We start from the raw sequence: 13401 nt of genomic DNA, 5'->3' as shown, positions 1-13401 counted from the left end.
AATTATTGTACACTTGTTTGCATAATGTAAAAACGAATAAAGATATTTAAAAAAAAAAAAAAAAAAAGACTTACTCCAGCCCATCTACACCCTCCCAGCCATTGAAGCCCTCCCCTGCCCATCCTCCTCCAAACGGCCATACACAGACGCAGACCGTACAAGTCTGCCCAGTAACTGGCCTAGTTCAATCTTTAATATTATTTTCTGATTCTAAATCTTCTGTGTTCATCCCACGCTTCTTTGAACTCAGTCACAGTTTTACTCTCCACCACCTCTCTCGGGAACGCATTCCAGGCATCCAACACCTTCTCCGTAAAGTAGAATTTCCTAACATTGCCCCTGAATCTACCACCCCTCAAACTCAAATTATGTCCTCTGGTTTTACCATTTTCCTTTCTCTGGAAAAGATTTTGTTCTACGTTAATACCCTTTAAGTATTTGAACGTCTGAATCATATCTCCCCTGTCTCTCCTTTCCTCTAGGGCGGGGGTCGGCAACCTGCGGCTCCAGAGCCGCATGCGGCTCTTTTCCACCTTTGCTGCGGCTCCGGTAGTGTGTCACGCAGGCATGCAGCTTAAGTCCAGCGTCGCGGCGGGAAATAGCCATGCTGAGCAGTGAGCTCAGCACATACACAGATGAAAGCCTTGCTTGCTGATTGGTCCGGCGGCCCCGCCCCGCCGTGCCGCCGGACCAATCAGCAAGCAAGGCTTTCATCTGTGTAGTGCTGAGCTCACTGCTCAGCATGGCTATTTCCCGCCGCGACGCTGGACTTGTAAGGTGCCTGAAAAAGAAATCATCCTGGCCGGGGTCGGTGTCATGCTCCGGAGATCTACAGCCTTCCTATCTCCCTCTCCCTTCTACCTGCTTCCGGCCACATCCCCTGCTCCGCGGCTCTCTTCGGCAACTCAGCAGCAGCGATCGACACAAGCTTCTGACGTCGGGGCCTACCCTCTGCGAGTCCCGCTTGTTTCAACTTCCTTTTTCCACAAAGGCGGGACTCGTAGAGGGAAGGCCTCGATGTCGGCAGCTTGTCTTGATCACTGCTGCTGACGAGTTGCTGAAGAGAGCCGCGGAGCAGGGGGGTGTTGCCAGGTGCAGGTAGAAGGGAGAGGGCCAGATGCAGGACTCGTGGGTGAGGGAGGAGAAGAGAGAGAGGGGAGGGAAACAAAAGGAAATATTTCATACTGGGCTGGGCCGGAGTGGAGGGAGGGTGGAAAGATTCTAGCTACAGGGTGCAGTAACAAAGGAAAAGGGGGGAAAGCTGAAAATGGAGATAGTGACACAAAGAAGAGAAAGGGTAAGCAGGACCTACTGAATAAGGATAGAGATACAGAGGGGACATGAAGAGGAGGTGAAATAGAGACATAGAAGTAATGCTGAAAAAGTGTGTGGGGGGAGATAAAGACATTGAAAGGGCAAATGGTGAACATGGCGTAAAGATAAGGACAGAGACAAATGAAGATTCTGAAAAAGTGGTGAGATAGGGATATAGGTGAGATGGACACAAAGAAGGGTGATGCTGGAAAATAGGTGGAATGGTAATTCTGACAGACACAGAAGGGAAATGCTGGATCAAGGAGAGATGGGGCTCAGGCTGGATGGAATGAGGAGAAATGCTTTGTTGGCCCGGAACTTCCTCTCATACGTCAGAATTGACGTCAGGGAGCGGAATGCTGGTCAGCGCAACACTTCTGCAGGGAAAGCTTGGGACGGCGGTGGCTTGGGGGCTGTTCCCCGATTGCGGTGGCAGCAAACCGAGTGGCTTGGGGGACGGCACGGAGACAGAAAGAAGGGGGAACAGGGAGACAGAAAGAAAAAGTTGGGGGAGAGAATGAGGTCTGGAGGAGAGGAAACATACAGGAGGCTGAAAGAAAGGAAGAAAGATTGGATGCACAGTCAGAAGAAGAAAGTGCAACCAGAGACTCATGAAATCACCAAATAGCAAAGGTAGGAAAAATGATTTTATTTTCAATTTAGTGATCCTGTATATAGCATTAAGATAAGAAACAATATATGCAGCGTTAGATTTGTTTTATAATGGTTTTGCGGCTCCAAGTTTTTTTTTCTTTTCGAAAACGGGTCCAAGTGGCTCTTTATGTCTTAAAGGTTGCAGACCCCTGCTCTAGGGTATACATATTCAGGGCTTCCAGTCTCTCCTCATACGTCTTCTGGCGCAAGCCTCCTATCATTTTCGTCGCCCTCCTCTGGACCGCCTCAAGTCTTCTTACGTCTTTCGCCAGATACGGTCTCCAAAACTGAACACAATACTCCAAGTGGGGCCTCACCAATGACCTGTACAGGGGCATCAACACCTTCTTCCTTCTACTGACTACGCCTTTCTTTATACAGCCCAGAATCCTTCTGGCAGCAGCCACTGCCTTGTCACACTGTTTTTTCGCCTTTAGATCTTCGGACACTATCACCCCAAGGTCCCTCTCCCCGTCCGTGCATATCAGCTTCTCTCCTCCCAGCATATACGGTTCCTTCCTATTATTAATCCCCAAATGCATTACTCTGCATTTCTTTGCATTGAATTTTAGTTGCCAGGCATTTGACCATTCCTCTAACTTTTGCAGATCCTTTTTCATATTTTCCACTCCCTCTTTGGTGTCTACTCTGTTACAAATCTTGGTATCATCTGCAAAAAGGCACACTTTTCCTTCTAACCCTTCAGCAATGTCACTTACATACATATTGAACAGGATTGGCCCCAGCACCGAACCCTGAGGGACTCCACTAGTCACCTTTCCTTCCTTCGAGCGACTTCCATTAACCACCACCCTCTGGCGTCTGTCCAACAGCCAGTTTCTGACCCAGTTCACCACTTTGGGTCCTAACTCCAGCCCTTCAAGTCTGTTCAACAGCCTTCTATGAGGAACTGTATCAAAGGCTTTGCTGAAATCCAAGTAAATTACATCTAGCATATATCCTCGATCCAGCTCTCTGGTCACCCAATCAAAAAATTCAATCAGGTTCGTTTGGCACGATTTACCTTTTGTAAAGCCATGTTGCCTCGGATCCTGTAACCTATTAGATTCAAGGAAATACACTATCCTTTCTTTCAGCAACACTTCCATTATTTTTCCAACAACTGAAGTGAGGCTCACCGGCCTGTAGTTTCCTGCTTCATCCCTGTGACCACTTTTATGAATAGGGACCACATCCGTTCTCCTCCAATCCCCAGGAATCACTCCCGTCTCCAGAGATTTGTTGAACAAGGACTCGCCAGAACCTCTCTGAGCTCCCTTAGTATCCTGGGATGGATCCCGTCTGGTCCCATCGCTTTGTCCACCTTCAGTTTTTCAAGTTGCTCATAAACACCCTCCTCCGTGAACGGCGCAGAATCTACTCCATTTTCTCGTGTAACTTTGCCAGACAATCTCGGTCCTTCTCCAGGATTTTCTTCTGTGAACACAGAACAGAAGTATTTGTTTAGCACATTTACTTTCTCCTCATCACTCTCCACATATTTGTTCCCAGCATCTTTCAGCCTAGCAATTCCATTTTTTATCTTCCTCCTTTCACTAATATATCTGAAAAAATTTTTATCTCCCTTTTTTACATTTTTAGCCATTTGTTCTTCCGCCTGTGCCTTCGCTAAACGTATCTCTCTCTTGGCTTCTTTCAGTTTCACCCTGTAGTCCTTTCTGCTCTCCTCTTCTTGGGTTTTTTTATATTTCATGAACGCCAATTCTTTCGCCTTTATTTTCTCAGCCACTAGGTTGGAGAACCATATCGGCTTCCTTTTTCTCTTGTTTTTATTGATTTTCTTCACATAAAGGTCCGTAGCCATTTTTATCGCTCCTTTCAGCTTAGACCACTGCCTTTCCACTTCTCATATACTACCTTCAACAACAGGTGATAAAGGAGGAGCAGGAATCGGATTTCTTTGCAGCCAAAAAATGAGTTAAACGTAAAGGATCCAAAAATATAATAAATTTAAGCTCCAGTGAAAAACGAAAATCCTATTTATATTCCAACAATTGCATTCAATAATGGAGGAAAAGGCCTCAGAAGCTGTAGGAAGCAAACGCTGTCCCTTGGCTATGGGAGTGAGTTGTAAACTTTACTAGCTTCTATATAATAATAATCTTTATTCTTGTATACCGCCATACCACTTAGTTCTAGGCAGCTCACATTCAAGAGGGATTGAACAGTTCAGTGACAATACATTCTTAGAGAATGCAGAGTATAATTGATGTTTAATTTTACAAATTTTTCAAAAAGATATGTTTTCAAAAGCTTTGTCGAAACACAGACCGTGTTGGGTCCATAGACCCCAATGCTCTGGGTCCTATATATTTCTTCATGTGGATTATTGGATTGTATTTTTAAATAAAAGCCTGCATCTTGAACATCATCATCTCCACAGTGTTTTTGTTCTTGTCAGACTTCCATTTCTGTGGAGGACTAAGGGTCAACCTTTTGTTTGCTATCCTGTCATAAAAGCATGTCTGTGTGGTTTGGAATTTTGAGATGCAGCTACTTTATCATGATTAAATTTCTTTCCAGCCTTGATCTGCTACTCCAGGGCCAGCGCACAGAAGTGGAACAGATGATCCGAGACATGGGAATGGGGCAGTCTGCCATGGAACAGCTGGCAACCTACTGTGTCTCATTAAAAAAGTATGTCAAGAACCTAAGAAATTGCCAGTTTTGAGTAGCAGGTTCTTAAATGTGTACTATTATTGGGAAGACAACTTTTGAAAGTTTATTGATTTAAAGGATGTAAAATGTGTTGAGTGTAAAGGTGATGTAAGAGCTGTAATACATAAAACTTCACCCTGCAAATAATTTAATATGAATTGAGAAAAGATCTCATTTGTATTCCATTTACTTGCGGGGTGGAGTTTTATATATATTTTTTCTAGTACAAAAGGCATGCAAGTCTTGAACCAGTGGATTATTCACCTGTACTCGCAAGTTTGTGTAGAAGGTGTCTTCTATATTTTTCAGCTCCACCTCCCCTATCTGTGCATTGTGCTCTGTTCCTCAGTTTTTCTTTCTACATGTGACTTGAAGGTGTCTTTTTGATCTGCTCTCCTTTAAGTTTATTTTGAGGCATTTTGATCTCAATTTAGAAGCTTCTTGGTGCTACAGGGTTCCCCAGGTTCCATGGGACAGCTCTGCCTGGGTGAAGACACAGACTCTCACTGTAAGAGGTCTGTAGCCAGGAGGGTAATCCTTTTCTTCAGGGCACCTACATAGCCAGTCTGCACTAACACTTTTGGTGCCTCGGGGACTGTTCCCCTGCTCACTCTGGGTCTTTACTAGAGCTTCAGCGCAGGCTGTGTAGCTATCTGTGTAGGTCCTGAGGACTTTATCAGATGCCGGCTGTGTTCTCCCCCTGAAGACGCGTGAGGAACTGTGGGGAATCTGTGGTCTCAGGCTTTAACACGGTCTGATTGGCAGTCTGAAGAAACAAGCATTTGGAATTATTTTTACATGCTTGTTTGAGGCAGTAGTCTTCTCCATCTTCCAGCTGCTGTTTCAGCTGAAGCATGCACAGCCAGCAGAACTGTGAATACAGCTGGGGTAGGGACTTATGGGGAACATGTCATGTATAGTGGAAGGTGTTTTGAATGGTATTCACGCTTTAAAAGTGGTTGTGAATCAATGGAAGACAATTTGCGAACTGGAAGACCATCAATGTCGACTGATGATGATCATGTTAATCAAGTGAGGGTTTTTGTGTGGGCTAATCGACGATTAACTGTTAGAGAATTAGCAGAGGAATGCAACATCTCCATTGGTTCATGTCACAATATTCTAACAGAGAAGTTAGGGATGTCTTGCATTGCAGCAAAGTTAGTTCCACGGTTGAGGATTGACGACCAGAAGAACAATTACAAAAAAGGCAATTACAATTCTTCCCGGGATATCTTGCATTGCAGCAAAGTTTGTTCCACGGTTGATGATTGACGACCAGAAGAACAATTGCAAAAAACGCAATTACAATTCTTTTCCAGCCACCTCACTCTCCTAACTTGGCCCCTGCTGATGACTTCTTGTTTCTTAAACTTAAATCCACGCTGAAAGGAAGGTGATTAGACAACATTGAAGACATAAAGCAAAATTCAATGCAGCAACTTTTGGCAATTCCTGAAGATGCGTTTAAGGACTATTTCCAGAAGTGGAAACGACATAAAATTTATTGTATATGTGTATAGGTAGGGAAGGGGAGTACTTTGAAGGGGACCAATGGAATAAGTAGTAAGATTATTTAATACATTTTAATAAAATCAGTCTGGGAACATTTTGAACAGATCTTGTTGGTCTCCATCCTTTGAATCCCTAATGTCAAAGAAGAATTCTCCATTTTGTCTCAGAATTTCTCATCATATTCATATTTTAGCTATCTAAAGCCCTCATAATCCCTGAAGTCTAATAAAATATTATCTGCATAAGCTAACGTGAGACTAAATTGAAATGGATCAGTTTAACATACTAATTCTATCAAGCGTAGAAGTGCTATTATACAATTAGGATCTGATCTAGGAGTTCTTTTCACTCTGTCTGTGTTCTCATCAGGGTGGATTTGATTTAAATCATGATTTAATTCACTAGTCAGAAAGACTTGATTTAAATCGTGGTTTTCTCATTGTATTCACTGCCACTCAGTACTGCCCAAAAAAGGAATATTTGTTTGTTTCAACTCTGTTTCTTTATAACAACTGTATCAAAATGGTGGTAACATGCAGTAATAACAACAAATATATTTTTGCTCAAATATGACAATTCCTCAAGAAATTAGTTTTTTCCACAATTTTATATTCATCCGTCTCAGCAGCTCCAGTTCATCAGAGCTCTATCAGACTCTATTTAACTCAAAGTGTTCTTTACTCAACAATATCAGAACACCCTATTTCCATTTGGCCATTTTTCTGCTCTCAGCATAAAGCACATAGTCTCCACAGTCCACGTGACTCCCTTTGTATGGCTTCATCTATGGATACCTTAATGGGCCCTGCCTTCATAATGTTGCACATTATGCACATTCTCTCGCAGCATATTCTAAACAGCCTTGAGAGATTAGGAATTAGGCACTTCCTCACTACACTTTTATCCCAGGACAAGCAGGCAGCATATTCTTGACTGATGGGTGACGGCACCGACGGAGCCCCGGTACGGACAATTTTAGAGTGATTGCACTCTAAGAACTTGGAAAGTTCTGGTAGGCCGCACCGCGCATGAGCGAGTGCCTTCCCACCCGACAGAGGCGCACGGTCCCCAGTTTCTTAGTTTCCGCGGAGCTAAGAAGACACGTTTCTTTCAACAGCTGTTGAAAGTTCTTTTTTTCTACTAATATCGCCTTCCCGCTCGCGTAAACCCTTTTGGAAATTTTATTTCCGTTGTTTCTTTTCTTTTCTTAAAAAAAAAAAAAAAAAAAAACAATTTTTTTCTTCAGTTATCGATTAGCCCCGGCGGGGCCTATTGCCATCATCGAGGCCTCGGCCTTCGATTTGGCAGAAGCCGTTTTCACTTTCATGCCCCCTCAACCCGGGTTTAAAAAGTGCCAGCGGTGCGCTCGACCAATTTCACTGACAGACCCACACAACTGGTGTCTGCAGTGTCTTGGTCCTGACCATCGAGCGTCTACCTGCTCCCGCTGTGCGACTTTAAAGAAGAGAACACTTAAAAACCGTCAGATACAGCAGCAGTTATTGTTCGGCGCCAAGATGTCTGATTCCGCACCACCGGCACCGACATCGGCTCCATCTCAGTCGGCACCCACTTCGTCGACACCGCGCGATACCGCGCCGGCGTCGCACCCCGCAGGTAAGCCGGCTAAGAAGCCTTCCCCGTTGGAGCGTCCTCCAGTCTCAGTAGCAACGAGTCCAATCCTGCCGACCACGAGGCGCCCACGGAAGTGCTCCGCTCCGATTGAGGTGAGCCCCTCGACATCGGGTTCCTCTTCGGAGTGTAGAGCGGCACCCAAGGTACCGCAGAAGAAAAAAGCGGTACCAGTGCCTTCATTGGACGAGCGCATTGCCGCAGTCCTGCAGGTCCAGCTAAAGGAACAACTCCAACAGCTACTCCCTGCTCTTTTGACTCCGAGCCTTCCAGTCCCGGTCCGGTCTGAGCCGCCGGTACCGACGGTGCAGCAGCCCCCTTTATCGGGATCCACTTTGTCGGTACCGGGGCACATCACTTCTTCGGTATCAATGCCAGTCTTGGCACCGGAACCGAGACACCAGGCTGTTCAAACATCGGCACCGGCACAACCTTTAACATCTCCCGGTACCGGTTCACAGAGGTCTGGTAAGTCGACTCATAAAACTCGACACCTAGAACCCTCCACACCGGAGTCACGAGACCGCAGTTTTCAGGTGAGGGACCCTGATCTGTGGGGTGATTCAGAAGAGCCTTTCCTCTCTGAGGGAGAGTGTTCATCAGGGGACGAGGATCCTTCTGGTTTTGATCCATCTTCCAAACCTGATGCAACTTCTTTCACCTCTTTTCTTAAAGAAATGTGTGACTCTTTATCTATTCCCTTGGAGCAGGGGTGCCCAACGCGTCGATCGCGATCGACCAGTAGCTCAGGAAGGCAACTCGAGTCGATCGCACTCGTGTTGCCGTCCTGGTCTACGGGCCGATCAGCCTTCCTCTCCAGTGTTCTCCCTAGGGCCTTTTAGCTGGGCGGTCCGCCCAGCTGTCATCTGCCGCTGCTGAACATTAAAAAAAACCGGCTTGGAGATTTCAGCCCCTAGCGAACTTATGCTCCGGGCTCTAACGTGTGCGTGCAGGCTTCTCTTCTCTTCCCTCCGAAACCGGAAGTTATGCCCGGGGAGGGGGAGGGGGGGAGAAGGGAAGCCTGCACGCACATGTTGAGACGAGCCCTGAAGCAAGCGTTCGCTACGGGCTAAGGTGGGAGACATGTTAGTGAAGCATTTCCTCTTCTTGCTGCCGGGTCCTGCCTACTTTCTGTTTCCGCGAAGGCAGGACCCGGCAGCATTTCCCCCAACAGTTCCTCGCGATGCTGGTCGGCCGAAGCAGGGAGAGGTTGGGGCGTCGTCGGCTTTTGGGCGTGTTATTGGCGTCGGCTTTCGGGCCTGTTATTGGTGGCGGTTTGGGTCCTGGTCCCTGATGGCAGTGGCAGTGTCTTGGGGGAGGGCAGGGAGAAAGAAAGAAAGAAAAAGGGCAGGCAGGGAGACAGAAGGAAAGAAGAGAAACAGAAAAAAAGGAAAGGGAGGCAGAGAGAAAGAAAGGGCAGGGGAGAGGAAGGAAAAGTTGGGGGAGGGAATGAGGTGTGGAGGAGAGGAAGCATACAGGCTGAAAGAAGGGAAGAAAGACTGGATGCACAGTCAGAAGAAGAAAGTGCAACCAGAGACTCATGAAATCACCAGACAAGGTAGGAAAAATGATTTTATTTTAAATTTAGTGATCGAAATGTGTCTCAATTTATATCTGCTGTCTATATTTTACACTAAGGTCCCCTTTTACTAAACCGCAATAGAGTTTTTTAGCGCAGGGAGCCTATGAGCGTCGAGAGCAGCGCTGGGCATTCAGCGCAGCTCCCTGCGCTCTAAAAACTGCTATCGTGGTTTAGTAAAAAGGGAGGGGGGTATATTTGTCTATTTTTGTATGGTTGTTACTGAGGTGATAGTGCATAGTCATCTGCTTTGACCTCTTTGAAAAACCCTGGAATAGGAATGATAATTAACATTTTCTATGCGTACAGTGTGCGTTGTGTTTTTTTTAAATTTTATTGTTGGTAGATCATTTTGACTTGGTCATTTTAAAAGTAGCTCGCAAGCCCAAAAAGTGTGGGCACCCCTGCCTTGGAGGCTGAATCCAAAAAATCCAAGGCATTTTTAGATGCTCTTGACTTTGACCAGCCTCCAAGGGAATTTCTCAAGCTGCCTCTCCATGACATTTTAAGAGAGACATTTTACAAAAATCTAGAGACACCCTTGACCATTCCAGGAGCTCCCCGTAAACTGGACTCCTTATATAAGGTTATAGCAATTCCAGGCTTTGACAAGCCTCAACTCCCCCATGAGTCTTTATTAGTAGAGTCTACTTTAAAGAAATCCACATGGGCTAGTGTATATGCTTCTGTCCCTCCTGGCAGGGAAGGTAAGGCCATGGATAAGTTTGGCAAAAGGCTGTATCAAAATGCAATGCTAGCGAACAGGTAAGGAAACTATGCTTTCCATTTTTCCTTTTATCTTAAGCATCTTATTCAAAGTTTGTCATCTTTTGAGAAATATCTCCCTGACCGTAAGAAATCAGCCTTTCGCCAAACTTCTTCATCGCTCTTGCAACTGCGCAAGTTCATGGTCAGATCAATCTATGACACTTTTGAGCTGACCTCTAGAGACACGGCTATGTCAGTGGCTATGCAACGACTGGCTTGGCTCAGAGTGTTCAAACTCGATGTCAATCACCAAGATCGACTGGCCAATGCACCTTGCTTAGGGGATGAGCTGTTCGGAGAATCCATGGACTCTACTACTCAGAAACTTTCAGCTCATGAGACTCGATGGGATACTCTCCTTAAGACAAAGAAGAAGACCCCACCTTCTAGGCCTTTTCGTCAACAATCGGCCTATCAATGAAGGTTTGTGGCTCGTCCCTTACCTCAAACACAGCAACAACCCAGGCGTCAGAGGCAACAACAGAGGCAACCTGCTCGACCTGCCCAGCAGCAACAGCAAGTGAAACCTCCTCCTTCTCAAAAGTCAACTCAGCCCTTTTGACTTGGTTCTCCTGGACATAGCCAATCAAGAAACCCATGTGAGGAGAGAAGACACCCATGCAAACACAGAAGAAACCGAAGACGAGGTAGGAGACAACCGCACACCAGGAGGAATAGTGAGAGCACAGGAAGACATCCCCCCACCCAAAGAACAGGAAACAATTTCAAGAGTATCAGTGGAGGAAGAAGACTGGCCCTACTCCAAGGACGTGGACCTACGCCCCCCAAGGAACTCCCGAATAAAGAAGATGGGGATCATCGTAGGCGACTCCATTATACGACATGTGGACAGCCACACCGCAGGAGGAAGAGAGGACAGAGTCGTCACCTGTCTGCCTGGAGCAAGAGTGAAGGATGTGACCAACAGGATCTCCAGGATCATAGATGGCGCAGGGGGAGAGGACACCGCTGTGCTTATCCACGTGGGAACAAATGATGTGAGCGGGCGGAAGTATGACAGGGAAGAGCTGAAGGGCCAGCTCCGCTCACTCGGAAGACAACTGAAGATCAGGGAGGTGAGGGTGGCCTTCTCTGAGATCCTTATTTCTATTAGAGTCTGTCTTAGTAATATTACTACCTTTCATAGGCCACTAGATGGTAAATATATTACTGTTCATCCTCTCATTCCTAGATTTATGAACGATCTTTTCCATGTATAACCACCTCTCAGTGTGTCCACTTATGGATGTTTACCTTTGACTCAATGCCTTCCGTTTTCCTCCTTGAAAAGTTCTCTTTCTCATCTTTCTTGCACTTCTGCCAGACTCGTGAATGGACTTGAACCATACATACCGAATCCACTTTTTACAGCGTTCCTCCCACGACAGCATTATGCTTTGCACTCATTTAAAGTTCTTATCAATTGTTGTCACTGAATTCAAACTTTTTCTCATAGATTATCACTGCTTTTTATTCCAATCAATCGATTGTGCTACCAGTATTTTTTCCAAGTCTTATTCTCATCTAGGAGAATTGACTATTCATAGGCTGCAAACGAGCATTAGCTGCTTATTTGCAGTAGACTATATCATACAGATCATATCTACAACTTTTTGTCTCTTGACATTAACAAGTTGGGGCGTCCTGTTTCCAGGGGATTAATATCCAGCAAGTTGGCTGCATGCATCTTCTTTTTGTTATGTTCAGGCTGGGATTCACTTAGAGAGTCGAGCCCTTCTAAAGTTTGAGTTTGACAGCTTCAGTACTTTTTCTCAATCTATTTCGATTGACAGAATAAATGAAGCTGCTTGTTTTTCTCCTTGGTTCATCTTTCACTATTGTCTGGAACTTTTGTTCAGGCGGGATGGGCCCTTCAGCCTCTCAGTATTTCAGATTTGATTTTCTACAAAGGCCAACGCTCCCACCATCCCATTCTGGTTAGCTTGGAGGTCACCCACATGTGAGCATATACTGCCTGCTTGTCCTGGGATAAAGCACAATTACTTACCGTAACAGGTGTTATCCAGGGACAGCAGGCAGATATTCTCACAACCCACCCATCTCCCCTGGTTGGCTTCAGCACCCTGGGGTTGTGGGCTCAAACCCTGCATTGCTCCTTGTGACCCTGGGCAAGTCACTTAATCCTCCATAGCCCCAGGTATGTTAGATAGATTGTGAGCCCACCGGGACAGATAGGGAAAATGCTTGAGTACCTGATTGTAAAAACCGCTTGATAGGCGATATATAAAAACCTAATAAACTTGAAACTTGAGATGCGTGCCCTGTATCGGGCGGGAAGGCACTCATGCATGCGCAGTGCAGTCAGTCGCAAACTTTCTAAAGTTCTTCAAACAAAAATGCTTTTGCAGCTGTCTGCATTAGGGCTCCGTGGATGACATCACCCACATGTGAGAATATCTGCCTGCTGTCCCTGGATAACACCTGTTACGGTAAGTAACAGTGCTTTATCTGCAGCTGTCCTGGTACTATATTTTTGGCAAATCGCCTTTGCGCCCCTTTTTTGGGTAGCTTTATCACCATCAGTACTCCTCTGATCCGGAAGAGAGAGTAGGTGTTATGCTTCCCCACCATTGTTCCTCCCTCTTTCCTGAACGTTTACATGCTTTTCAGCAAGTAAAATCTCTGGTCAGATGGTTGTGGGTTGAGGGGATATTCATCCATGCAGAATTCAGCTACCATACTGTGTGATCTCCTTTGCAGATACAAATTCACAGTTTTGTTCATATTGTATTTTGTGTTGTAAGATTGTCCTGACGTAGTAGAGCCATAAACACATTTTGGACAGAATGCAGTCACTAGCTTTAGTAACGTGTCTGACAAAATTCTCTCTATATATTTTACAGAGAGTATGAAAACTTAAAAGAAGCTAAGAAGGCATCCCATGAGATGATGGAGAAGCTAAAAAAGGAGGTGTTTGCATACAACAATAAGGTAAAGGGAAATCTCTTTTCTTCAAATTCACTGAGCTTTGGAACAACCTCCCTGCCCCGCTGCAGAACCTAGGCTCAGTCCAATTATTCCGAAAGCATCTGAAAACCTGGCTTTTCTCCAAAACGTAAAGCTATCTATTTAAAATGTAAAGCTAGCTATCCTCTTCATAACCTCTAATTTCTTAATATGTCCTTCCCTTATTTATTGAATTATCTGTAAACCGTGCCGAGCTCTATCTTTATAGAGATGATGCGGTATACAAACTTAAGGTTTAGTTTAGTTTAAAGAGAAAGGCAAATTGAAGTTTT

The 13401-nt window shown here is 45.3% G+C and overlaps 1 protein-coding gene across 1 annotated transcript in view; it reads left to right on the top strand.

The window, feature by feature from the left end:
- The window catches only part of TRAIP (TRAF interacting protein), a 150876-nt gene that overhangs the window by 71796 nt on the left and 65679 nt on the right, over nt 1–13401 (top strand). Inside the window, exons 7-8 of the mRNA XM_033926438.1 lie at nt 4513–4626; nt 13006–13093. Of these exons, the coding sequence (XP_033782329.1) occupies nt 4513–4626; nt 13006–13093 (202 nt within the window). The remainder of the gene's footprint in view (nt 1–4512; nt 4627–13005; nt 13094–13401) is intronic.

This window comes from Geotrypetes seraphini, chromosome 17 (genome assembly GCF_902459505.1).
Source record: "Geotrypetes seraphini chromosome 17, aGeoSer1.1, whole genome shotgun sequence".
NCBI lineage: Eukaryota > Metazoa > Chordata > Amphibia > Gymnophiona > Dermophiidae > Geotrypetes > Geotrypetes seraphini.
This window is presented reverse-complemented; position numbering and strand designations above follow the sequence as displayed.